The sequence below is a fragment of the Hippocampus comes genome, unplaced genomic scaffold, assembly GCF_001891065.2.
Source record: "Hippocampus comes isolate QL1 unplaced genomic scaffold, H_comes_QL1_v1.1 scaffold174, whole genome shotgun sequence".
NCBI classification, from domain to species: Eukaryota; Metazoa; Chordata; class Actinopteri; order Syngnathiformes; family Syngnathidae; genus Hippocampus; species Hippocampus comes.
The window spans coordinates 3,593,942-3,620,933 of NW_017805983.1; the positions used below are offsets into that span (position 1 = coordinate 3,593,942).

General features: G+C 41.0%; 2 protein-coding genes across 4 annotated transcripts in view; one reads left to right on the forward strand and one right to left on the reverse strand.

The window, feature by feature from the left end:
* The window catches only part of LOC109528654 (sodium-driven chloride bicarbonate exchanger), a 30,482-nt gene extending 8,195 nt beyond the window's left edge, over nucleotides 1-22,287 (forward strand). For 2 of the 3 annotated variants that reach the window (XM_019891533.1, XM_019891536.1), the window contains 24 exons: nucleotides 4,412-4,493; nucleotides 6,982-7,125; nucleotides 7,219-7,360; nucleotides 8,245-8,405; nucleotides 8,603-8,791; nucleotides 9,057-9,145; nucleotides 10,413-10,570; nucleotides 10,665-10,752; nucleotides 11,000-11,146; nucleotides 12,936-13,036; nucleotides 13,535-13,709; nucleotides 14,028-14,161; nucleotides 14,252-14,497; nucleotides 14,673-14,778; nucleotides 15,216-15,377; nucleotides 15,471-15,584; nucleotides 16,376-16,537; nucleotides 16,614-16,865; nucleotides 16,942-17,010; nucleotides 17,669-17,842; nucleotides 17,998-18,120; nucleotides 18,253-18,317; nucleotides 18,415-18,519; nucleotides 21,089-22,287. In XM_019891533.1, the coding sequence (XP_019747092.1) occupies nucleotides 4,412-4,493; nucleotides 6,982-7,125; nucleotides 7,219-7,360; nucleotides 8,245-8,405; nucleotides 8,603-8,791; nucleotides 9,057-9,145; nucleotides 10,413-10,570; nucleotides 10,665-10,752; nucleotides 11,000-11,146; nucleotides 12,936-13,036; nucleotides 13,535-13,709; nucleotides 14,028-14,161; nucleotides 14,252-14,497; nucleotides 14,673-14,778; nucleotides 15,216-15,377; nucleotides 15,471-15,584; nucleotides 16,376-16,537; nucleotides 16,614-16,865; nucleotides 16,942-17,010; nucleotides 17,669-17,842; nucleotides 17,998-18,120; nucleotides 18,253-18,317; nucleotides 18,415-18,519; nucleotides 21,089-21,164 (3,264 nt within the window). In that variant the 3' untranslated portion in view covers nucleotides 21,165-22,287. The remainder of the gene's footprint in view (nucleotides 1-4,411; nucleotides 4,494-6,981; nucleotides 7,126-7,218; nucleotides 7,361-8,244; nucleotides 8,406-8,602; nucleotides 8,792-9,056; nucleotides 9,146-10,412; nucleotides 10,571-10,664; nucleotides 10,753-10,999; nucleotides 11,147-12,935; nucleotides 13,037-13,534; nucleotides 13,710-14,027; nucleotides 14,162-14,251; nucleotides 14,498-14,672; nucleotides 14,779-15,215; nucleotides 15,378-15,470; nucleotides 15,585-16,375; nucleotides 16,538-16,613; nucleotides 16,866-16,941; nucleotides 17,011-17,668; nucleotides 17,843-17,997; nucleotides 18,121-18,252; nucleotides 18,318-18,414; nucleotides 18,520-21,088) is intronic. The other variant, XM_019891534.1, reaches the window with a different exon arrangement.
* Nucleotides 22,288-23,143: 856 nt separating this feature from the next.
* On the reverse strand, nucleotides 23,144-25,851 carry LOC109528655 (glucagon-1-like). The gene is made up of 6 exons (XM_019891537.1): nucleotides 25,722-25,851; nucleotides 25,533-25,632; nucleotides 25,321-25,449; nucleotides 24,315-24,434; nucleotides 23,346-23,492; nucleotides 23,144-23,266 (listed from the first exon to the last, which is right to left on the reverse strand). The coding sequence occupies exons 2-6, from the start codon at nucleotides 25,619-25,621 to the stop codon at nucleotides 23,242-23,244; spliced, it is 510 nt and encodes a 169-aa protein (XP_019747096.1). The 5' UTR covers nucleotides 25,622-25,632; nucleotides 25,722-25,851; the 3' UTR covers nucleotides 23,144-23,241.
* Between the last annotated feature and the right edge of the window lie 1,141 nt (nucleotides 25,852-26,992).

The window sequence follows — 26,992 nt, forward strand, 5'->3', positions numbered from 1 at the left end:
TTTTAATCATCAACTCACTGTGCACAGCTCCAAACACAAGCACGCTCACTGTCTTGGCCTTGCACACAGTTGGACCTTGTAAAACTCATAAGGCCAATTCACGGAACGTGTTATGCGGATTGTTGTAACCTTTATAAAATCTGACTGTCTGCGAGACCACAGCTGATGGTTCAGAGAAAGACTAGTTGAATAAGGAGGTTTTTTGGAACATTTGATGTTCATTTTCACAACGAGGGACTTGGTGATCGGCCGCCGCTTGTCTTCGTTTCGTCGTCTGACCAGACACTACACTATCTAAGATACAGTATCTTTTCATTGCGGCAAGAGGACGTTTGGCTTATTCGCTAATGGCTTCCATGAGGATTTAAGGCTGTTCATTAGCTAGCATTAGCTAGTGCCTTTTCAGAAAGGCTTACAGTAGTTAGACTTGCATATTTTCCAAGTGACCGTGCTCACGATCCCATTTTTAGTTTCATATTTCAGCACACTTGAGACACTGTTGCTTGAGTGAGGTGTCTGTCTTGTTAAACGTTTTCAAGCTATAACTGTCATTGCAGAGCGATAAAGTCGATGTGTCGACGAGTCCATTAATCCATTTAAGCCCAGGGCACTGTAATGTATGAAGCTTGAAATGTTGAACAGCACCGTTGAACAACTGTATTATGAAATATATTTGACATCTTTATTTTTAATTGTATTTAGCACGCTGATTGTCTTTCACTTACCATGCAGAAGACAATTTTGATGAATAATATTTACTTGCTAGGCACCATTTTATGCATTAAGCATGACTGACCATTGTACAGAGCAGAGCAAAAACTGAACGCTACCCATTGTGCGATAGTCAGATGAGATCAGTCGTGTGTTGTCCAATTTGAAGCTGATCAACTTAATGTTTCTTTTTTTTTTCGTAGTGCAAAGCTAACTATGTGGATGTTAATATTAATTGCACACACATTTATTATGAATGTCAGGACCACTTGCAACCGGCGTATTCGTCGCATAGCTGCCAGGTTTCTAATTTAATTTGTAGGTCGTTATTACAAGAGTTGTTTAGGACTATGTAATGCCTAGTTTCCGTAATTAGACACATAAAAGGAAAGGGAAAAACAGTACAGACGCAAAGCAGTTTAAGACTTGATACACGTTTTACAGGTCTACTCAATGCTGCAGGAGCATGATGTGCTGTAAATGTGAAGCAAGTCTTTGTGGGTTTTTTTTTTTTTGTCTGTCATCCTGGTTGAGTGGCTGAGTCATGAACGCTGACCTTAACTGAGGCTTTGGTTGTTGTTCTGGGTTCTTTTGTAACCGCTTGAATGTGTCGTCGATTCATTCTCGGAGTAATTTTGGTTGCCCTACCAAACCTGTAAACGTTCACCACAGTTTTTGTGGATAATGTACTCTGATTGTGCTTCGCTGGAGTTCCGCAGCCTTGGCAATGATTTGCAAGCTTTTCCAGACTCAACTCAACTCAACTCAACTGTATTTATAGAGCACTTTCAAACAGCCATCGCTTCATACAAAGTGCTGTACATGGAGCAACTAACATATACAACAGTAAAGTACTGGTAAACTTCAATCACTTTGTCTGTTATTTGTTTTGCTTAATTCATTTGCAGTAAATCGTGGCATGGCACATTTCTTTATCAGATCTCGACTTCACTTTGTCTAATATTTAAATGACTTGTTGAGTCAACAAATCCGGCAGTAATAATCACGCCTGAGTTTGACCGAGAAAATTAAGATCACCTTTGCAAAAAATGTAGTTAATCACAGTCAGCTCATGATTGAAGAAAAGGAAGCAATGAGTATTTATTTCCCACATAGAGCCACATACGTTTAAAAAAAAAAAAAAATGTAACCTTTTTAAATAAAATCATTCACTTTTTTGACTTTGACCCCTGGCATTGGATAAATATCTTAAAAGAGACATTAAATATTTAATGACAAATGTTCCCGTGTCTCTTAATAACATGTTTTCATCAAAATACCCCAAGGACAAAGAATCACAGACATTCATACTGCATATTATCTATATTTATATTGATTGCACTTAATTGAACGGTGTACATTGAAACTGTAACATTTATTTTGTGAATGCAAACACTTTGTTTTTCTTCTTTCTTCTTTCTACCCACAATCTTGCTGCTGTAGACTGTAAATTTCCCCAGTGTGGGACAAATAAAGGATAGCTTATTATTTGTTGTCATATTGGAATTGGCTTGTATTAGGGCCCGATCTGTCTCCTGCGGTGAGCCAGCCCTCATCCTGCCCTTGCTTGGGCAATGGCAAGCCCGGCTTTCGTTCAGTTGTCACCCATGGGGCTGGATCTCATTGTTGTGCACCTGCTGGCGTTTTGCGCTGTCGCTTCTTTCGCCTCGTTCGGCAGCGAGTGTTCATGGCGGTCAGCTGCTTGCTTCTACTCACCTAAGTCGAGCTCAGAGTGTGGCAAATAAATGAGCGCCCGAGACAATGAAAGCTTTTTTGTGGTATATGGACACAATGCCAAATATAAAATCTAACATTAAAAAAAGACCTTGTAGTTTGTCACAAGTTACTACTGGAACAGCAATGAAAAGGCATGATGTAAAGAGCCACGTCGCACCTGATGGGTCTCTGAAATGAGGATTATTCGAGGGGGGTTGCTTGTGAATATTCTCATGCATGTCATTTCTCTGTCGGGTTGTAATCTATCACAACTGGAGTGCTTTCTTTTTGGTGGTGTTCTTTATTTCCTCCTTGGACATTTTTCACTCACCAAAATTTGGCGCCAAGGGCCCACTGTGTTAAAATGACGGCCCAATGACCGATAAACCGAAACAGTTTACTTCATTTGAGGCAGTGGCTGCTTGTTGTCTTTGTGAAGTTGCAGCTGCAAGCATATGAAAGCCTTCCAACAAATGCTACATGCTTCCAACGCAGTGGCATGCTATCAGGGCTTCAAAGTCTTATGTTTTGGCCTCACCACTATCGGAAGCACTGACCTATCGATTTATAACTTAAATTAAGTTGTATTGAGTGCATTCCATATATCTGTTTTCTTCATTTTATGACATGCATCTTGGCTGTCCAGCTTCCAGTTACGTGTTTGTTGGATTTTTTTTTTTTTTTTGGTCCAATCAGATTTTTGCATCGGTTGCCATTACATACACTGTAGTCTGCCCAGGGCCTTCAAAATTTGGTGCTGATATCAGAATCATCTTTATTGGCCAAGTATGTAGAACACACAATATCTGACATGACTAACAAATCTGATTCCCGCATTCACCTCTGTTCGCCTTTGCAAACGCTGAGACTGATATCAGCCTTTTTTCTGTTCTTTGATTGGTTGATTAGAGCTACTGAGTGGGATGGCGGACTTTTTAGGAAAAAAATGCACATTGTGAGGATACTGGAGGTTGGCCAATACATTGCTTGGGAGGCTTTTTTGAACCCTCAAAAAGGATTTATTTGCCACTGCCGTAGCAGCAACACCTTGCTAGCTGTTTTGCAAAAGCAAAGCTACATGCGCACTTCTCATGCATTTTTTTTTCAAAAGCAAAACAGCGCTAAACAAGCTGTCTTACTGCGATGTGCAAAAGAGGATGGATTTTGTCCATTAATAATAGATGTTACTCGTGAATACTTATTTTATTTAAAGTTTTTTGTTTTAGTGGTATTGTTAGATACAGCAAATATTGATTGTGAAATAATATATTAGAGTGTCTAGGTTTGGAATTGATGTATTGGAAGAGGAAAGGGTCAACTCTGTTTCTTGCTTTCGTAGTAATTGTATTCATCCTCAAATGCAGGAAAATGCTTCTGTCTCTCTGTAATGCCCCGCATAATTATGATTTGCTTTTGTATCTTATTTTGCAGCATGATTGTGGTGCTTTTCAGAGGTATATTAGGTCCCCACTGAAGGCCCACTGTTACAATGAACCCCTGCAATTTGCAGGGGATATAGGCAAAGTCCTGCTGTGACTAGTGAAAAACCGCAAGTAATTAACTCTGTGCCACCTAAAACATTGTCCAAATTAATCATTTATAAACCAGAAGTATGCCACAAACTACGTTCCCAAAACATTTACAATCATTTTAAACTCAGCTGACAATCTTATCCTTCAACATAAACGGCTTACTGATGAGTGTGAAGTGTGAAAAAAAAAATGCACGAGAAGTGCACATTTAGCGGAGCAAAAACACATGAACACATGAAGCAGAGAAAGCAGCTTTCAAATACTGTATTCTCTTTGGCTGGCTTTGTTGTTATGTCCACAGCTAGCGACAGCTAGTTTCACTCTGTGGGTAGTTTTGGACATATCTTCCCACATTGTAAGAAGAGCGTAAGGTTGAAAATTTTTCAATTCTAGATTGCATACAGTTCCAATCGAGCCCTGAAACAAGCCTTGTCTGTGCATGTTTGTGTCAGAGGACTGATGAGGAAGCAGTGGTGGACCGCGGTGGAACCCGCTCCATGCTGAACACCAACTTTGAGAAGGAAGAACTAGAAGGTAACAACCCTGTCAGTGTCATGAAATCATTCTTTGAAGCTAATGCTAAATTTAGAGTGAATGGTGTGTACACGTATTGAATTTGTACTGCATGCGTGAAATAAATATTAACCCAATCAGTCAATTAATCAATCAAGCAAAAAAACAATTTGTGTTAACAAAACACAAATGCCTTATTATTATTATTATTATTATTATTATTATTATGATGAAACTGATGCACTGGAGTAAAAAACAGGGCAGATTCGAATCAATTTGGTAAAATATTGTGTAATGAACGTGTCCTTCAATACACATTAGTTCTCTTTATTTTTTAATTGGCAGATTAATGTACACTCCTTCCGTAGCCCAGTTAGTATACAGCTGGCTTTTGTTTACCTAGCTCGCCGAACTAATATATTGTGGGCCAGTCCGCCAATCATCAGTGACCTGATCACATCGGGGGCGACTGGTTAGCGTCTTGGAGTCACAGTGGAGAGGTTCAGGGTTTGATTCCGGCTCCGGCCTTCCTGTGTGGAGTTTGCATGTTCCCCCTGTGCCTGCGTGGGTTTTCTCTGGGTACTCCGGTTTCCTCCCACATTCCAAAAACATGCATGGCAGGCTGATTGAACACTCTAAATTGTACCGCGTGTGAATATGAGCGCGGATGGTTGTTCGTCTCTGTGTGCCCTGCAATTGGCCGGCAACTAGCCAACTACTCAGGGTGTCCCCCGCCTACTGCCTGAAGACAGCTGGGATAGGGTCCAGCACGCCCTGCAACCATTGTGAGGATAAACGGATTAGAAAATGGATGGATTGCCGGATCATACGTGTCACGAAACCAGACCACAATGATAGCAAGGAATTTTTAATACAGTTAATACTGTGACATCCCTAATTGATGTTTTTTCTTTTCATTGTCATCTGGCAGGGTCAGATATAATTGGCAGCGTGGCGATTATGATGTTGTTTATATTGCCTGTCTACATGTTTTGCAGCACCATTTGGTTCAAAAGTGCCACATAGATGCTAATTGTCAGCCTTTGTGCCCATTGAGTTTCTCATTTCATGTTCAGTTTCAGGTAGCAAAAAACAATTGCCTCAATAAATGGGGGTACTGATGTTTCAAGTTGCCACTGTACAGTACTTTACCAGTGTTGCAAAATTCTGGAATAAAAAGTATATGTTTAAAATCTGTGATGCAGATCTATTCGATTTGACTGAATACTGAAGCATCTCATATGGTGCAGGAGGCAAGAACAGGGCATTCACAGTTCTCTGACCGCTCAGCTGAGGGCCAGGCGAGGGTGGAGGGTGGGGGTATGCAGCACAGGCCAGTCAGCTCGACTGCAGTAAAAAAGGGGGAGACAGTCAACTCAGATTATCTTCACTCTAACCTTGTGCATGCATGCTCAAGTTCTGCACGCACAAGTGTGGCAGCTAAAATGTGGGGGGGAGCTTTCTAGAGGTGCCATTGGTTAGTCTGCATTCATGGGAAACAATCAATATCAATGTCCAATCCTCATTTTGATCAGCTCCAAATTGGATATGTTCGCAGGTAACAACGTCCTCAATATGCCTACAGTGACTTAAGGTACAGTCAGTGATATATTAAAAAAAAATAATAAAATCTGAATCTAAATGGATTTTACTTTGTCCATGCCTCAACTCAACATTTAGTGGAAATTTAGGCACTTTCTGTCTAATTCCATTCTACTAGCCCATTTTACATCAAGGGTGGACAACATTTTGTGGTCATGGGTTTTTTTTTAGAAATGGACAGATGGGCCAAATCTTCTGTAGATTAGGTACAAATGAATAAAACATGTAAAATATGTACCATACTTCATGTTAATGTTTAAATGTTATTTTTATACCTAATTCATTACAATAATTGCTTTAAATACTACAAATATTGTTGAAAGGCTTATGTGATTAAAAAAATACTCACACTATTTACATCTTGATTTGAACTACTTTTTTAATTGTATAATTTTTTATTGTGCTATCAAAACTAATTAGATGCTTTCAGCAATGGATATTTGAACACCAACAGTGCAGTTACACATGTAGACAAACAATATAATGACACAGGCATATATTCTTTATCTTCTGCGAAAAACCACTAATATCACTGCAAGCACTGAGTCACTTACAGTAGTTGTGAGAGTCTTCTTCATTTTTGTCTGGATGGCAGCATTTCACTGGCCCCAAGTTGCACACACGAGCAGGAGACGCAGTAAATTTGATCATGATGCACAAGTTGTTGAATTCTTGAGATTATATATAATTTAGATTTTTACCATATGTTTTATAAATTACAGTATTACAAAGTGCTGTTTTCTACTGAAAAAACATACTACAATTGTTTTGTTTTTTTGTTTCTTGGGTTAGGCGTTAACGGATTAATGGGATCCCCAGAGCAAGGAGGCTGCAGTATTAAATGTTCACTCCCCAAACGTCTGTAGTTGGAATATAACGGTTTTTTTCTCCCTTTTGTTGACTCCAGGTCACCGTACTCTGTACATTGGGGTACATGTTCCTCTGGGTCGGAGATCACATCGCCGCCACCGTCACCACGGCCATAGACACAGGAAGCGGTCCAAGGAGAGGGACTCCACAACTGATGATGGACGAGAATCCCCCTCACACAGTCGGTGTCCCTCCTTCCATTATATTTGCATAGGACTGCTTACATACTCTAGCTGCAGTTTTAACAGAAATGGAGCCTTGTCGTTTGCTTCAGAAGACACACCAGCCCAGAGGGTGCAGTTCCTCTTGGGGACAGAGGATGGCGATGAGGAGCACATCCCGCACGCCCTGTTCACCGAGCTGGACGAAATCTGCCTCAGGGAGGGGGAGGATGCAGAATGGAAGGAGACTGCCAGGTGGGTCTGTTTTTGTTGCACCACATTCCATTTTTATCATCCCAATAGACCTTTTTCATGATGTTTGCAAACAATGGCAGGAAGTGATTGTCTGTCGTTGACTTTAAAAGAAAACGGTGGCAAACTCTTGTGTTTGGTGTTGCAATATCAGACAAACATTCAACTTTTTGATTTACTCCCCCCAAAATAATAATCTAAATTAATTAGGGATGGGCGAGTACAGACACCATGTACTGAGATTAACAGCATTTTGGAAAGGGGGCGGGGGGGGGGTGGCGGACTGGGATGGAAGTGCTTTAAAAGCACAGGGACGGCGGACGATTATGATATGAACAAGGATGGAGGGATGATGATGGAAGGGTACCCAGGTCGCGGACGAAGGACAGAGGACGGACTGGCAAAATAGGGTAAAGTGCCCATCTCTGACAGTGTCATACTGTGGCTGTGTAAAATGTCGAAAAACAAGTTGCGGTTTCAAGTGGATTTATTGAACTCTGTGGTTAACTGACTGGGCAATCTAAATGAGGGTGAAATCAGAACAGTCAAAAAGAAAGAAATATCTCTGACTGTTCATAATTGTCTGTTGTTGTGTTTTTTTGAAAATGTATTTATCAAAAGTACTAGTGGTATCAGTACTCTGTATTGGTGTCGGTGAGTACTCAAGAATGAATACCTGTATTGGTATCAACCTGAAAAAGCGATCTCCAAAGATCCTAACGTGAATCCAATTCAGACCGCAATACTGAATAAATAAATAAACAAATAAATGCAAGCATCACTCAGTTTAACAAAAGAACCTGCTTCTATGTGTTTATCAGTTCTAAAGTTCATCCAGATTTTGATTGTTTGGCTCCAGCTGAAATGATCTCTGTGCTCATGTGTAGGTGGCTGAAGTTTGAGGAGGATGTCGAGGATGGCGGCGAGCGATGGAGTAAGCCTTACGTGGCCACGCTGTCTCTACATAGTTTATTTGAGCTGCGAAGCTGCATTATGAATGGCACTGTAATGCTGGACATGAGAGCAAATTCGTTGGAGGAGATTGCAGGTAAAGGATGACTGTGAAACCTATCCTCAACTATTTGCTGAGCAGCTCACCGATTCTAATTTTTGGCGCTTTCTATATCCATCCGTAATATCAGGTTGTTTGTGACTCTTGTAACACAGTCTGCCTTGCGCTATGAATTGGCAATACCTTAAAAATACGGTAACACAAAACCAACCCCAGCTTCCTCTTCTTTTCAGACATGGTCCTGGATCAGCACGAAGTGTCTGGCCAATTGGGTCAGGATGCCAGGAGGAGGATCCGTGAGGCCCTGCTCAAGCAGCATCATCACCAGAACCACAAGAAGCTTGCCAACCGAATCCCGATTGTCCGCTCCTTTGCAGACATTGGCAAGAAGCAATCAGAACCTCATTCCATGGATAAGAACGGTGAGTGTGTGTTAGCCATACACCACAGGTAATATTCATGCAAACAAACTAATGAGATCCCAGGACAAGCACTGCAACAATTAGTCGGATTTAGTTATTGGCTACTACGATGCCATTAAAGGTTAAAAGCGCTGTGCCAAGAACCCGTTTTACTATTGTAATTTTCACAACACAAAAAAACGAAAGGGTTTTTTTTTTCCATTCTTTTCACCGTCATGTTTTTCTCATCATTTTGGTTGACCTGACATCAGTACTTTCTTGACAGGCCAAACAGTTTCATCTCAGTCCCAGTCAGCCAGCACCGAGGGTAAACAGGATGTCAGCAGAGAAAACAGCGCCGTCGACTTCAGCAAGGTGAGCCACCGCTGGTTTTGCTGTTTATCTGTGGAAAGTGAGACCCGGCCAAATTATTGATATAAGATTGGGTACCGTGTGGAAGAGTCAACTTTTGCAGCTTATCCTGGGAAAGTGGACAACGTGTAACTGGAGGACTGTCCTATTTACATAATCATTGACCCACTCGTAGTGCTGTGTTGCAGTTTGAAAATAGTGAAATTTTAGCTTTCACTTATCCAATAAAATTCATTGTTATCTGTATAATGCAGTTTCAATAGGGACGGTATCCAAGATGATTTTCATAAAGTTGTCCAAGTCCATACACCCTAAACAGAACAAAAGAACCAACAAAATCAAAGCCAGTGCTCAGTCTGCCTTGTCTTATTAGATTCAACTAGAGCGCGAAAATACTATGTTGCGTCGGTTTTGTCTAGGTGCGCTGACTTTACTCAGAGGTGTTAATATGAGTGTGAATGGTTGTGTTTAAGAGGGGCTAGTAAAATCATATGTTGTACCAGCTTGGCCTGTAGGAAGGAGTGTTCTTCGAGACAGAATTACTGTACCTACAACAGAGAGAGACTTATTGTCAATATATAGAAGCAGCATTATGGATGTGAACAAATAGTGATCGTCAGGTCTTGCAATTATTTTGTTCTCTAAATTAAATTGAACTTGATAATTCCAAATTAAACTATAAACTTTGCTAAAATCAATTTATAAATAATATTGTTCCCAGTATTGAGTCTTCTGGGACTCTGTGGCTAACTTTAGCTTTCAGAGAATTGATACTTTTTAATACTGTATTAATAAGCTTTTCACTTTGTGAAGCTGGACATATATAGACACAAAACATTTGTTCCATACTTTCACAAGTGCCTTTCAGTGACTATAATCCATTCCATGTCAGGGCCTTATTTAAGGTAGTTTTGTAGCTTGTCGTCATAAATTTTTAAAGATTGGTGAAAAGTTGATTGTGTATAGGTATTCGTTTGGATTTGCACTTGGAGAATCCAAAGACACTATAGCCAACCAATCAGCAAACCATTTTATCTGTCATGTATTCTATGAGAGCTCAAGCCAGTTGATTTAGGGTGAGGTGCGGTACACACTCAGGATGGAGCATTGGCTTAATAAACCCAAGCCACATGTGGAGCAGGCAGCTATGTTATTCTGCCGAGATTGCTTTGCGGATTTGACCTAACCTGCATCAAAGTTCTAAATTCAGTTCTGTTGTTTTCATTCCCACTGCTGAGGTCATCAGTCATTAAAAAGTTTGCTTTGTTAGATTGACCTTCACTTCATGAAAAAGATCCCACCTGGTGCAGAGGCCTCCAATATCCTGGTTGGGGAGTTGGAGTTTCTCGAACGCCCTGTGGTGGCCTTCGTCCGCCTGGCACCTGCTGTGCTGCTCAGTGGCCTGGCTGAGGTTCCCATCACCACCAGGTTGCTCCCGCTGACCTCTGTGTTTCTTCTTGGACAGATGATCCAGCTCACTCCCTGACTGTTGTCCTCTGTGTACTCCCTGTTCATGCCACAGGTTTCTTTTCATCCTGCTTGGGCCTTTGGGAAAAGGTCCGCAGTACCATGAAATTGGACGGTCTATTGCAACCCTAATGACTGACGAGGTGAGGTTCTGGTCCGGGCAATATGGAAGCAGCAATAATGACAGATTCCGTTGCTTCCTTGAGCTCAAGCTGTCCTATGAAGTGTGCCCAAAAAAAGCAAGCTCCAAAGGGATGAATGCTCAGCACGCAATGATAAGCATCAGGATTTTGCACAGTGCAGCCAATAATGTCAGATGTTGCTTTTCCACCCTCAGAATGAACTTAAATAAAAGTGTTTGGATACCAACCAAACTTTTTACCTCCCCAGGTTTTTCACGATGTGGCTTATAAAGCCAAAGACAGAAATGACCTTGTGGCTGGTATTGATGAGTTCTTGGACCAGGTGACAGTGTTACCCCCTGGAGAATGGGATCCCTCCATCAGAATAGAACCTCCCAAAAATGTGCCCTCTCAGGTAAATTCACACTCCCACAAAAGGAAGAGCCGAGGTGTTGTTTTTACCCATTAAGAGTTTCGTTTGTGTGTTAGTTAGCAGGATTACATTTAAACTTTACCAGCGTGTGGTACATGAGAAAAAAAAAAACTCACTGCACACAACCAAACAATGTCACAAAAACTGGATCACACAAGGCAATTGCCATATAGTGGAAGAGCATTTACTTTTTCTGCCTGTCACTATATGTTGCTGGCCTAGATAGATGAAAAAAAGGTACATTGTTTGTAATCAATGAATCATAATTTTCGGACCAAATAAAGGTAAATGGATTAGGCAGACTTGTTGAGAATCACTGAACTACACCATTGATGACCATCACTAAAGTTTTTCCGTAATCAGTGAATGTACTTTAAGTTCGACACTACACATGTCGATGTAGAAGATTAGAGGATTGAGATATTATACTTCTGCAGGAGCATTGCCAAGTGAAAATTACGCAACTTAAAGGTTGATCAAGCTCCTTTTCCACTATATAGTACTTATTCGTCACAGTTGCCTGTTGATGCAATTCCTTTGTCAAAAGCAAGCGCTGGTACACCTCAGCACTAGATACTCAGATACAAGTTACAATTTTCATTACTCAGTTGGGGTTCCGTGCGGGACATACTGATACAGTATGTATGACATAAGTCACAGCGGCTGGACAGGTTCATCATTGATGCATTCGTACTGAGTATTCACAAGCATGGAGAATTGCGGAAAAAGAAAAAAAAACATTTCAAATAGCAAAATAAACGGACATGCTATCATTATCTTTCCCTGTTGGCACTAGACACTACTTTGTTCGAATCCACACGAATCTCCATTGTGCCACAGCGAATGTTTTGTTTTGGGGGGTTTTTTGCCTTTACCCTTCTCTTTAAATAAAATGCATCTCCTTATCAACCTTGACCAACTGTTATGAGAAGTTTTTAATTTATGAAACTAATTTGAAGCAGGGCCAGTTGACGTGGAGGTCCTGAAACGTAAGACCACACCAGTATTGTATTGTATTATATTGATGAGGACATCTGCAATAAATAATCCTAAATGAGCTCTATAGCACCATTCAAAGGACCCAAAGTTGCTCAAAATGTCGCTTCTTCAAAGCCTAACCCACATGACATCCATTCACGTGAATTCATGGGATGATTTGCATTCTCATGACCTTCTCTGGATTGTAGAGACAGGCAATTGCAGCCGACACCGAACTGCATTAATAAACACGGGTGCGAACAATTCTACAGTTGGAGAACGTTTCATGTGACTTGTCGTCACTGACTTTCTTATTATCTGACAACTGAAAAGATTTTAATGAATGGAAGATGAATTCTTAAATGGATCTAATATAATGAATGGATGGATTTTGGTGGATGTCAATGACTTACAATGATGAAGTTGAGTTAAAATCATGTCAATCTATCCTTAATCTATATTGCTTATCCTTCTCACTCTGGGCAAGCGGCATTTCTGATGAACTGTTCATTGCAAAAACATGAAGAGTGTATCGAGTGTAAATTGATCCCTTGCCAGCTGCATGAAAACCAGCAAAATATACTGCTTTACTGTGTTAGTCTGTGTAATAAAGGACACGTGTGAAATCGAACAAAGGGCGACACAATTATTGTCCACTACTATGTCACACTTAAATATGAATGCTTTCCGGGTGAGTGTTTTGAGTGTAACACAACACTGTTGAAATTCTACACTCTTCTTAAAAAGTGCGGAGGTTGGATTTAACAAAACTCTACTATTTTTAATCATACAGGAAAAGCGCAAGCTTCCTCCTCTTCCAAATGGAGTCACAGATCTGGTTGAGTCAGAGGAACACGGAGGCCACGGTGGCCCTGAGCTTCAACGCACTGGAAAGTAGGTAGACGAGAGAACGTTACCGTCGTCGCTTTCACTCTGGCTTTCCCCGTAAAGTGTTGCATCAGCTGCGTAGCAGTCGATTCATTCGCCTTTTCCGTTATGATTGTAAATCACCTGTGCAGGACATTGCCGCGTCCTCAGTGTAACTTTATACAGCCACTGCGGCTTTGCGCAATTAGTTAATTAAATCCGCGGGGATGTCAACGTGACAGAAACAATTGCTTTCAATACAAAGGCCTGCAGCACGTCTCAAGTGTTGAACTTCACACTCGACTTGCACGCTGGCAGCTTTCCTTCTCTGATGCTACCTCAAAAAATGGGAAATTGGATTTAACACCCAATCCCGCATACGTTCCATACAGTAAAAAGATTGATGACAAAACCGGCTGAGATGGCCAGTGTTAAGCGGCTATGATGGCTAACTGAGCAGTGGTGGCAAGTAGTTTCTTTCTTGTCGCCAAGCTCAAAATGTTATACTTACCTTTCTCCCCTAAGGCTGTTTGGCGGTTTAATCTTTGACATCAAGCGGAAGGCCCCTCACTACCTTTCTGACTACACTGATGCCCTTAGCCTGCAGTGTCTGGCCTCCTTCCTCTTCCTTTACTGCGCTTGCATGTCACCTGTCATCACCTTTGGAGGTCTTCTCGGTGAGGCTACCGAAGGACGTGTGGTAAGAGAATAAAAAAAAAAAAAAAAATCATAATACAGTGACCCCCGTTTATCGTGGTTTATATACAGTATGTTGCAGACCCACCCGCAATCGATGAAAATCAAAACATCAGTTTTTGTCGCTCTCATGGGACGTTTACCATAAAACTAACACATGAAGCAAAATAGAATTCAAGGTTGTATATTTAAACACCATAATGTTCAATCAACCCATATAATTTAGTTTAATGCTAACATATAACGCAACAGGAAATTAGCATCAAAGTTCCAATATGATAATGTAGTATTTGAGCCATAACCAATGTTTCTGTATTTTCAGAGTGCTATCGAGTCCTTGTTTGGGGCTTCCATGACTGGAATTGCCTATTCGCTTTTTGCTGGGCAGCCACTTACAATCCTTGGCAGCACCGGTCCAGTCCTTGTGTTTGAGAAGATCCTCTTCAAGTTCTGCAAGTGTGTCATTTTCTTTGAGTTGACGGTCCTCATAATTGAATTATTTGGGAAAGTCATGTCGTTTCTGAAGAATTTCATATCCTCTTGCAGGGACTATGGCCTCTCCTACCTCTCCCTGAGGGCCTGTATAGGCCTTTGGACGTCCTTTTTCTGTCTCCTGCTTGTGGCCACAGATGCCAGCTCGCTTGTTTGTTACATCACACGATTCACAGAGGAGGCATTTGCTGCCCTGATTTGCATCATATTCATCTACGAGGCCCTGGAGAAACTGATCCACCTGGGCGTGCACTACCCCATCAATAAAAACAACAACCTTCAGAAACTAACACAGTATTCGTAAGTGCCTTATAATGCTGTTGCCTTAAAAGTAAGGAAGAGCTACAATGGTTACCTGAGCTGAGAACAAAGGTCAAATAACTGTATCTTTGGGATTGTTTTTTTTTCTAAAGATGAAACGAAATCATTCGGAATAATCTCAAAGTAGCTAAATGGTCTCCATTGTATTGTGTAGTTGCACTTGTGTAGAGCCCAGAGATCCCAGCAATGAAACCCAGCTGTTTTGGGAGGAGAGGAACATCACAGCCTCCCAGGTCAACTGGACCACGTTGGAAGTTCAGGTAATCTTTAAACTCTCTGGTCAGGTTTTCCAACACAATCCAATTATAGCCGGCCAATAGTTTTTCCTTTAGCAGGACCACAACTCTCAGTGCTGGGATCACCACAGACGATCTCTTAATTGTGTCATTACTGAGAGACACGCCTTCCCACAAATTGTTCTGCGTGTCAAAAATATCTGTCTTCAAAAGAATGGGATTTTCTTATCCGAAGACATTGACAAAAAAAAAAAAAAAGATGAGATGACTGAATGTGTTTTTACGCTTGGTCTGTTTCAGTCAAATGAGCTCGTACGGTTGCATTTTTTAGTGCAAACGAAACCAGACCGTTAAATTGTAAATTAAAACTTGCGGGCAAGACTTTTGGCAGATTAGTTTACCACTCAATGGATTCACTTGCTTGCCATCATCATCCTCATCGTGCCCTCTGGTGCCAGTAGGAGTGCGAAGAGCTGCACGGGGACTTCGTGGGCAGCGCCTGTGGTCCCCACGGCCCTTACATTCCTGACGTCCTATTCTGGTGTGTGGTCCTCTTCTTCTCTACCGTCTTCATGTCCGCCTTCCTCAAGGAGTTCAAGACAAGGCGCTACTTTCCTACCAAGGCCAGTGCCAGCGTTGCCACCTAGTGATCTAACCTACATGGAATTCTACGACGTTTTTATCTCAAAGAACATCTTGACCATGTTTGCCTTCAGGTGCGGGCCATCATCAGTGACTTTGCAGTCTTCATCACTATCCTGACCATGGTTCTAGTTGACTACGCTCTGGGCATTCCCTCACCCAAGTTACAAGTTCCCAACAAGTTTAAGGTGAGTCTTATGCAGTCCATTCACCCAATCAGTTTTGATGAAATATTCAAAGCAAGGACAGTAAGTGTGTGAAGTTGCCATTGTCCTAACCTTTTACCATCAGCTCAGCGTCTTGGTGCATCTGGTTTGCCATCTTGTACTTGGCTGTCATTTGTAATATCAAACTCCTTGTATGAATCTAATCTCTTGAAGAACATAGTTGAAAACTGTAACCAGGAGACTGATGTGGATGAAAATCCCAGTGAAGGGGCAGCGAAGGATGCGCTGGAGGCAGTCCTCAAAGTTTTCTAGTTTCCTTAGGTCAGCTTTTCTCACTGGTCATGACTCGTCTCGCTCGGTCTTCCTGGTTAGCCTGTCTGCGTTATGGGACTGGGGATCACTCTCATTTATTGTCTCATAAACTGACTGCTTAATCCCTTTCAGTTTCCCCAAAATTGTCACAGCAGAGATGCAACCATAAATTTGACTTTTACTTGCCTGTGCCTTTCCGACTGAACTCAAAAAGCTGGACATTGCCTCATCTGTGTGCAAGCTGACTATTGACACAGCATCCTGCAAACAGATAATTAGATGCATGAAGATGCCCACACTATATGGTGTGACGTAGACAATGCTCGCATAGTGACATTTTCAACACAAAAGGACTGGGGAAGTGAATCTCAGGTGTTCAACACACCAGCCACAGCTCTCTACTCACCGCTTTCACGCAACCATCATCCCACATCTTAAAAGAAAAAGAAAGATACTGTATTGAAGAGTAAGAGCCTCTTTCCTTTCTGGACTGTTTTTAGCCAACCAGGGATGATCGAAGTTGGATTATCAACCCTGTGGGCCCCAACCCATGGTGGACCACGATCATCACCTTCATTCCTGCTCTGTTGTGCACAATCCTCATTTTCATGGACCAACAGATCACGGCTGTTATTATTAACAGGAAGGAACACAAACTGAAGGTACACCTGTAAATGACTTCAGATGAAGCGCTGGACTTGCGGATAAAATGCTCTGGTATTGGCTGTGGTCTTTCAGAAAGGCTGTGGCTACCACCTAGACTTGTTCGTGGTCGGGGTGATGCTGGGCGTGTGCTCTGTGATGGGCCTGCCGTGGTTCGTGGCCGCCACTGTGCTTTCTATCTCTCACGTGAACAGCTTGAAGCTGGAGTCTGAATGCTCTGCACCCGGAGAGCAGCCTAAGTTCCTGGGCATCCGTGAGCAGCGCTTTACTGGGCTCATGATCTTCACCCTGATGGGCTGCTCTGTTTTTATGACCTCTGTGTTGAAGGTCAGCAAAATAAACAACTAAATGCATGCGGTGTAAATATAGACACCGCACCAATTACTCGTCTGGCTTTTTCCAGTTCATCCCGATGCCTGTGCTTTATGGAGTGTTTCTCTACATGGGGGCGTCTTCACTCAGAGGCATCCAGGTGAGTTTTGGAAGTTTTTCCATCCTTTTTTGTTTTACAATGTGAATCCGGTGGACTACGAATGATTTGACTCCGAGTGGTCACATCTTTTTTGTTATTGTTCTTTACCCCCAAAACATTGTTATCTCCATCAGTGGTTCTCAAAGGGTGGCACACGGGCTCCCTCTAGTGGCACTGGCACGCGAAAGAATCACGGCCCAAGTTTCAGTTAGACTTATTTTTTAAGTTCACTGGATTTGAATTCGACCTTTCAGAACAGTTTTTTTTTTTAAGATTTAGGTCGTTTTTCTGTAACTTTTATGTGCATTAAATGTTAGCCACATCATGATTTCATTACATTTTTTACGTTTGTTAAGCGCAGTGTTGATGTTAAAAGTGTGCAGAATCTTACAGCAGCTCATGGATGATAATATTAAATACATATTTTTAGAATAAACCCTCTGTCTCCTTTTTTTCCAACACCTGATGCGACAGCATTTTAATTTTGGTCATGATGGTGATACTTGGAGAGTGTAGTGTTTGTTTAGGTGGTCCTTGGGGTAAAACGTTTGAAAACTAGTGGTTTAGGGAGAAAGATGGGGAGATAGGTAGCGCCGATTGATTGATACATGTTTTTGAAAAAAAGATGAGTAGCTGTATCTGACTTCTCTGTTGGCAGTTCTTTGACCGTCTCAAATTGTTTGGAATGCCGGCCAAACATCAGCCTGACTTCATTTACCTTCGCCACGTTCCACTGAGGAAGGTGCACCTGTTTACCATCATCCAGCTCAGCTGTTTGGTGCTGCTGTGGGTCATCAAGACCTCAAGAGCTGCCATCGTTTTTCCAATGATGGTAAAAAAAAAAAAAAAAAAGTCATAAAAAAGTCCTACGTCCCTGAGAGCGTCCACTATTGAAAAGAATGTGCTTTACCCTTTGTGTGGACACAGATTCAAAGGTGGTGATTGAATATTACATCGAGTGAGTTTTGTGTATTTGTGTTGCACAAGGTCTTGGCACTCGTCTTCATCCGAAAGCTCCTGGACTTCATCTTCACTAAGAGAGATCTGAGCTGGTTGGATGACTTGATGCCAGAATGGAAGAAAAAGAAGCTAGAAGATGCCGCACAAGAGGTGCAGTCATACTGGCCAAAAAGGACAATGTGAAATCATTTGCAGTTTGAATTCACACACTTGCACAAGCAGAATTTCATCTCTTTTGTGGAGACCACTACTTCGGTGACGGTCACTTGTGTCTCTCCTCAGGAGGAACACAGTATTATTGTAGAAGAAGAAGGCATTGTGCAAGTTCCACTTGAAGGCCACTTCAAGTAAGCTTACGACCACGTTGTCTTAAAACCCTGAACCATCGCCATATGCTTACCTTTGTAATTTCAAATATGATTTTGTTCTTGTATGTCTTTCAAGGAGCGACCCTGCTACAGTGAACATCACTGATGAGATGTCGAAAGGTTCCTTTGGCAATGTTTGGAAGGTTGTGAACCCCGTGGAAAAGGATCCGGCTGCTAAAAGGTATGCCCTTAAAAACAACAGCAAAATAGAAGGGAATATTGTTTTTGGGTGAACCTGCCCATGTTTATTTTTTTAATCTCTCCCAGGAAATTGCGTAGATGCTATGTTTAGGGTTCAAGTGGTTCGTGCTTGAACTTACATGGTTATTTGCCTTTGGTCCACACACAAACTGGGCTTTAGTTTTAGTTTTACAACACCTATTGATGTCCCTCTTTGCCCTTCTGACAATTAAAATAACCAAACAAGATTAATATTTGATTATCAGCCTGTTCCACGCATTTTTTAATGAATTTACAGAACTTTTTGTCACCCTGGAGTTGTTGGGGTTTTTTTTTTAATTATATATGTGAATGCGGACATCACTTACGAGAAACCCTGTCCTAATGGTTGTCCAGCCAGTAGACTAATATAGAATGTCCTGCATTGCCTCCCTCTGCCTCGTTCCACCTATCCAGCTCCCCTTCTTAACCTCTCAGAAGCTGAGAAGCCAAAGGTGAGTCTTGTCCCGTTGTTTGTTTAGGGTTTGGAATAGCTGCAAGTTTTGACCCGGTGATCTCAAATGAATGCTTTTGGTTTGAAAATGTCCACACCTGGCCTGGGCATGCATGCTCTTCTGCTGCCCGTGCATGTTCGCCCTTTGCATGTTAGAAGGAATACAGCGGAAGCTCGACTTACCAGTGACCCAACTTACGAGTTGTTGAGATCCAAATTGTTGCTTGGCCGATTTTTTTTTTTTTTTTTTTATGCTTTGACTTGTGAGCCAAAATTTCCAATCCAAGTGTTGCATGGTGGCGGTGATCTCAACTCACTTCACTTCACTTCACAACATACAGCAGTTCTTTAAAAAAGAAGCTTGTAGCTTTTTTTTTGCCACTCCAAATTGAGTTTTACTGTGAGACTTAAAAAGAGAATTAAATGCGTTGTCTTTAAAACATAAGAGAGAAAGAATCGTCCATTCGTGTAATTCTAACACGATGCAAAATGCCATTGATGGGCTAACAAATATCATCAGTGTCACCGGGTTATAACCAGTGACGTGCACATCTTCCAGTAACGACTAATTGAACACGTTACTTTTTCTAGCCAAGTAATCAGACTACATTTACTCTTCAAATCTCACAAAACATTATGACAGAATGTATTTACTTCAACTTGACAGTGATGTCAACATTTCGAAGAGTTGTGCAGTTCCAGCGAGATGCCTCCAGGATGCGGCAGTGAGAAAGAATTGACAGGACTTAAATAAATATCACGTACTTGTCATCCACTGTGTTGTCTCACGCATGCATTCTGCCTGCATGCAGCAAAACTAATAGTGGATGAGCAATAAAATACAGGAGGACACTTGATTCCGAGCACCACATCATTCACTCAAGGCACTCGACAACTAACTGTACATTATGGGACATATGAGAGAGAGGAAGTCAGGTCTTTACACCTTGAACATAGTGAGGCATTTAGGAAGCCTTGAACTTAATATTTCCCATCTGAGGGAGTGGCATCATGTATGCCTCGAGTCACGTTTTTGGCCTGTGGATGACTCACATGTCCATACTATAACACATAATGTTGGAAGAAGAGAGAGTCAGTCACGTTTTCAAGCTGGAAATACAGTCACGATTTTTGCTGCACACAATGTGCTGTCGACAGAGTGTTATCTAGCCGCAATAACACTGTCAAAAAACAAACATGGATAGCAGCACAGTATGCGTTCAGTCTTGAAGAGAAAGTCCCACCGAATTGCGGGACTGCAGGCGGTCCCCAAATGCCATCGTTATATTTATAAACATTGTACTTTATAATGTTGAGTTTTGGCGTTACAACGGAAATAGTTGAACATGTCAAGTTAAAAGACTGCCTTTATTTGAGATTTACATTTTTTAATGAATTCATGTTCAGCGAAGTCTGGAAAGACCTTCCAAATTGTTTATAAAACACAAGCATATATGTTCAGTGAAATCCACAAAAGACATTATGATAAGTCCAAAAGGTTGTCTTTTGTTTTATAAGAAAAAATAATTTTATTCTTCCATGTCAGTGTTAAAAGTGCACTTCCAATTAAGTGGCAAAACCAGGTGTCATTTTTATGTGAAGCAGGGTTGTCTTTTTCTGCTTCGTATAACTTTTAAATTTACTTGTAATCTAATTTAGTTCCATTTCAAATCAAGTCATTGGTAAAGTAACAGTCATTTTTTTCAAGGTGACTCTGTCAAAACTGGTTATAACCCGTCTAATAAATTGGTTAAGTGTATCTATAATCCATTTCTTGAGCTGTCGGTCTGTCTGTCCACCACCACCCCCCACCCCCCCCTCTGTGTCGATCGCTCATCTATCTCGCTCTCTAATCAGATTGCTCCATTTCTGCTAACAACCACTTGGGAGCATGTTTGTGTGCTGTTTTGGGACTGCGATGATAGCTGTGCTGCGTTATCCAGCGATTTAGTCACAAAAGAATGTGTTCCTTTGGCCGTTACCCTCAGCCTTCCTCTGCATTTACAAAACAAAATGTCATTTTCAAATCAAAATGTCAATGTGTTGTCTTTTTTTTTCTCTCCCCTTACCTGCCCAGTTTACCCAAGAAAGTTGAGAAGCGCCACAAGCGTCGGAGGCACGACAAAAGCTTGGACCGGGAGACAAGTTTGTGATGACACACACTGGCAGACAATGCCATCGTTTTGTCTCTTTTGTTCTTTGAGAAAAAAAAAACTGTGCCACACTCCACCACCTTTGTACTGTGTGTGATACACTGTTTTTTTTTTGTTGTTATCCGTGTCGTGTGCAACTTGTGAATAAATTATGACATTAGAAACAACGTCAGCGACGATACTAAAAAGTCAGTGCACATTTGTGCGAAACCAGCAACAAACGGGCCAACTAAAAGACACTTTTTGAAAACGCTTTGATTGCATTTTATATGTTTCGCCTGTACCATTTATAAAATCCCGCCTCAGCAAAATCGTTAAATTGCTTAAATACGTAATGGACGTTATGGTAGAATTTAGGATTTCTGTGGAAAGTTTATCTCAAGCAAATCTTTTTGTGGGGGGCAAGGGGGGGTAATATTATATAAAATCTCATATATATATTCTGCATATTTTCGGGGGGTGATGTTAGAGCTGTTTTTTTTTTTCCTTCATTGTTGTCAAGGTAGCACATGAGCTTAGCCTCCTTTGGCTACTTGCTACTTGGTCTTTTTCTTTGTTCATCGTTGCTGATCTTTCGAGTGGCTTGTTCCAAAGTCTTCACCGCTGTCAGTACGTGTCATCCACGGACCTACGCTGTCCTCTGTGTTGTGTTGGCGTTCAAAATGATTTTTAGTACTTCTAGGGATGCAATAATACTTTTTTTCTGCAAAGTAAGGGCAACCTGTAATATGTGCTGAACAATTTTAACACTGTATAATGCATACTATATTTTCCTTCATTCAGTGTTACTAATATATTATTAAAAATGACGTCCAAGGCATTTTTCAGATGTAGATGTTTTTTTCCCCTCAGTGTCTGATGCTTCTCTCGATGCTTCGACAAACTAATAAGAAGTCAAAGTTATATCAATATCACATATTTTGACTGCATCCGTGTGTATTTGATTTGTATTTTATTTGCCTTAATCTTTGAGAGATGATCGCCATGTGCATTTGGTTGGCAATTTGATCGGAAATTGTGAAGTAATCAGTTTCAATTTGTTAAATTGTGGTTTTGTTCAGCCGAACGAGAAGGATATAGTCAAGAGTGTCTATAAACATTTAAATAAACATACATGAAATTATTCTTTTTTTCTATGTCTATTTTTGCCCTTGAACACCACAAGATCATTCACCAGGAAAAAAAAACAGATTATCTGATAAAGCTTGATGTCATTAAAAGGGAATAAATTCCTCTCTTCGGGAATACGTTAATTGAAGATTAGCCAAGGAGTGTGTGGTTTCTACATCTATCTGTTCACAGGGGTGCCTTGAGTTACAGATTTCTCAAGATAGCTGTCGTTCGGCTATCTTGAGAAATATTTTTTTGCTTTGACAAGATAAGATCATTGATCGGTGGCCATGACCTCAATTCAACACATTCCTGGCAGACAGTGAACAATTCTCCACAAAAGGGGATATAGATATATATATCTCTCTCTCTCTCTCTCTATATCTCTCTCTCTCTCTCTCTATATATATATATATATATAATATATGTCAGATATTTTTTGAATTGCAAACAAGGTTCATTTTATACGGTTTTGATGTTTCACAGATTTTTTCCCAGCCTTTTTTTTTTTTTCCTATTTTTCCTATTTTTGTTGGAATCGCTGCAGTATTCCTTCACGGATTTCACTTACCACGGGTTCTTTTTGGAACGTAAGCCCCGCAATAAACGAGGGATTACTCTATTGGAATTTTTGAAGTGATTTACAGCAACAAAATATATTGTCATCTTAAGTTTTTTTTTTTAAATGTGCAAAGAAATTGTCAAAACGGGTTTCTTATATGTGCAGGAGAAGTAATGCCAAGGCTCAATGAAAAAAAACATTTATTTTGCAGAGCAAAATAGTTTATACCTGAGCTTTACTTTTTTGTACCTTTTATAAATAGAAAATAATTTAAATGTGTAAAAAAACAAATTCTGGAGGTACTTTCAAAACAATGGAAGAATCTTAATTTTTTTTGTTTTTTTTTGTATGGCTTCCTGTTCCTCATATTTGTTTTCTTGCGTCGTCCTCATAGAGAGCTTGTCCTCAGTGATCGGCTTGTCTTCTCTTACTGGAATACACAGAACATCACGCTAGGATCATGCTGGTTGGCCAAGGCAACTACGACTGAGTCACTGTGTCGTCTTTACCTCTCCCCTGAAGACTTGGAGTTCATGACCCAGAGTAAGTACTCCTTGGCCGCCATGGAGTCCAGGACTTTGTTCACGTCGCTGGTGAAGCTTCCGTCCACGTGCCTCCTCCAGTTTAACCCCCGATTGTGCATCTTGACTGCCCATCTGGGTACATGCATACCATGGAAACCATTATGGGTCCATTACTGGCCCATGGAGTGTCCAGATTTGTGCCCGTGAACAAATCCCCTGGTGTTTTTTAGTTTGGTTTTGTTTTGTTTTTTTTATGTCAATTGTGTGATTATTGTTGACAATTACATGCATATTTTCAAATCAACTTAAAACAAAAGGAAGCATTAAGTCTAGTTCGTATTTGGGTTAAATTGATCTACAAATATGCATTTAAATAGTCAATCACTTTCACGCTTTCTAAAAGTTGTTTCTGCTGTTTCATTTAAAAAAAAAAAAAAACGAACTTTATGTTCATTTGACTGTCCTTATTTACAAACCATCCATCCTTTTTCTGTATCGGTTATCCCGTTCAGGTTCATGCGCAGCCGGATCCTATCCCAGTTTACTTTGGACAAAAGACAGATTATAACCTGAATTGGTTGCCAGTCAGTCACAGGACATCACATAGAGACAACTGAACAAATGTATGCTGAACACTCATCTCATTACAGATTGATAGCTGAATGACTTGGAAGCTGCTAAATTTCAATGTGAATACAGTATATATTATATGTACAGTATGTATTCGAAGCTACTTATTTGATGTAAAAGAAGCCTTAGCTCGCCTGGTTCATGTTGTAAAATGCAACTTCTCTTCACCCAACTCAACACATTCATGTGATTTATTATTGCAAGGAAAGGGTAAAAGGGACATCGAGGTCAAACGTGAAGTGGGGCAAGGACAAAGCAGCCAAGGTGTTGACCCAGTGGTATCAGGCACTGAAGGAATGCAAAGAAGCAGGAAGTTCCCCCTACTCTCTTCGGGTCTGGCCGGTCATGATGAGCCAGGTGACAAAGTCTTTTGCGGCCTGGTCCTGGAGGTAGGAGCTCACGTCGCTGGTGTAAGTCCCCTCGGTGTGGCGCTTTTCAATAGAGCTAGTAAAAAAAAAAAAAAAAAAAAATGGTGCCATGTAAAGTAGAACATCTGCATCTGTTCTGAATGAATATTTATCTAAAAGTGTGACAAAAACATTCACAATTTAAAGGAAACAAAACATACTCACCGGATAGGCTGATTATGACATGGAACAGTGTGTGCAGATCGCTACCGGCATGTATTTCCGAGACAAAGTTGGCCTGTAATAAATTTTGCTCTGACTGACCAATCGGAGGACGGAAAAATGCTGCAAGGTCAAATTTGGAATCTGACTGGTGAAAGGATATATTTTACGTAACTGATTCTGAATGCCTGGGCAGATTACATTTACAGACCACCACCCAAAAAAATCGACATCCACGTGTACTTAATGGAAGCAAAGCGGCCAAGAGAAATGCTAGCAAATGAGGCGCTATACAGTTGGGAAAAAAAAAGACATATTTTATACGAAATACAATATATATTTTAGCACTATTTTTTTCATTGGAAAAAAAAAACTTTAATTCCCTATGACATTTATGATAGGTGTGGTAGGAGGGAAAAAAAGTCTCTTTATATCAAGCAAGACCATATGTGTTGGTTTTGTGACGCTGTTGGAGTCACGTTCAAGCAACACATTCAGGTTAGGATGTGAGTTTGAAACTCAGCTCAGGCCTTGGGGCGTAGATTTGACCTCTGAAGTAAAAATGACTTGCTTTTTTTTTTCTTAATATTTGAAACTTGCTAGGTCTAAGAACACCCATTACATTCAGCAAATCTTAACGCAGTGGTCACGACAATGGACAGCTTATCATGTTATCAGGTTACAGGGTGCATAAAAGGGTTAACAAAGTGATGAATGATCACATCAGGACAAGCCACAAACTGTAGGAATGGACCACTAACCCGGGTCGCTTCTTGTTCATCAGCCACCGAACAAAGTCCTGAGCTTTCTGGTCTTCAAGATATCTGCTGTAATCGTTGGAGAACGTTCCCTCCGAATGTCTCCTCATTAAATCATCGTCGGTCTCCGAGCTTTGGGGAGGAAGAACACGTCCTTGGCAATGAGACAGAGGCAAACGCATTCTCACCCGATATCGATCCGCTTGGGGTTCTACCTTGAGATGTCATGAAGAGGAACCTGCCAGCTACTCTGGACAAAGCTGAGGACGGCAAGGAGGCCAGCCAGGGCGCGGATGTTTGTCATGGCGACAACCTGTCCCATAGAACCAGACGACCACATACACAGTAAGTACTCTAAAGCTTGCACCATATGTGAAGAAAAGTTGACTAAAGCCCATCTCACCTTTTTTCCTCTTTCAGAAGAACGACAATAGTTCCTGGACTACTTCCCGACTTTGCCTGTAGCTCTTGAATACCTGAAAGTGGCTCTGCTCAGGTGGATAGGGCTCAGCCCTATTTACGGCCCACCAATTACTCTCGAGCCATTACTCAAATGTGTTTCAGCCCCTGTTGGGAAAGCCAGTGGGGCGTGATGCCAGTTGGTGCCGAGGTGCGAAGTTCAAACAAATAAGCCGAACACTCCTGGCAAACAGATAGCAGGACGTGATCCTTAAATGGGCTACTGTCATATCCAGTGGACAGCGTGTGCGTGGGTTTTGATGTGGACACAATGAGTCAGTAGGTGAAAATCCTTGAGATGTTTACACAGATGGGAAGAGTGGGTGGCATTTTACGCCAGTGCGAGCCATAAATCTTGCAGAGAGCTGTAAGGAAACTAACTGACCTTGAACTTCTCATAACAAAATGGGTAAAGTGCTAATTGGTGTCAAGGAAATAAAACGAAGTCATACGTTTTGATTGAGAGTTTTTTTCTATATTGCAGAGTAGCTAAATTAGATTCTGTAATGCCAGATCCCGAACGAAAACTCAAAAGAAGCAGACATCACATGTATCACAGACATCGGGGCCCGTGCTAACATTCGACGAGTGGCTGTGTTTACAGAGCTATCAGTTGATCAGGAAGGCTCAGGACTTGAACGATGGGGCCGGGAAAGGAGGGGCTGTGGCTTGTTCCGTGCAGTCCAGGAGAACAGATTTGGAGTAAGATGCCATTGAGTGAGCTTGGGTATGTGTTCAACTGGCAGAGGTGGAAGTAAGTCACATACACATACAGTATGTCATATAGATGGCAAGTCATATGTTTGTGTCTCAAAGCTTCACCTTCAAATTTCAAGCAAGTAACATTAAGCTACTATGACAGATCGGAGACCAACAGTGCATCCAGAAAGTATTCACAGCACTTCACTTTTCCCAAAATTTGTCATGTTACATCCTCAGTCATAATGACAGTGTTGGGAAAAAGAAAAACTTTTTTTTTTTTTTGCTAATTCATTAAAATGTTTACGAAATTTCGACTGACCATTCTTAAGAGGTTCCTCCAATTTAAATCAAGTCCACTTGTGGAAAATTAAGTTGATTGGATATGATTTGGTAAAGGCACACTCAGGTCCCGCAGGTTATAGTGTGTAAGCTTATGTTAAATTATTAATTATTTTCATTTTATATTTGAGCATTATATTCTTTTGTGTTACAGTTACCTACGTTATATTCCGTT

What these genes read in the sequence shown, in the direction of transcription:
- LOC109528655 (XM_019891537.1), bottom strand. Translation starts at nt 25,621, where the DNA reads ATGACAAACATCCGCGCCCTGGCTGGCCTCCTTGCCGTCCTCAGCTTT. An exon ending in ATGAACAAGAAGCGACCCGG is followed by an intron (nt 24,435 to 25,320) that starts GTTAGTGGTCCA and finishes TTTTTTTACTAG; the next exon opens with CTCTATTGAAAAGCGCCACA. An exon ending in TCCAAGTCTTCAGGGGAGAG is followed by an intron (nt 23,267 to 23,345) that starts GTAAAGACGACA and finishes TGTGTATTCCAG; the next exon opens with TAAGAGAAGACAAGCCGATC.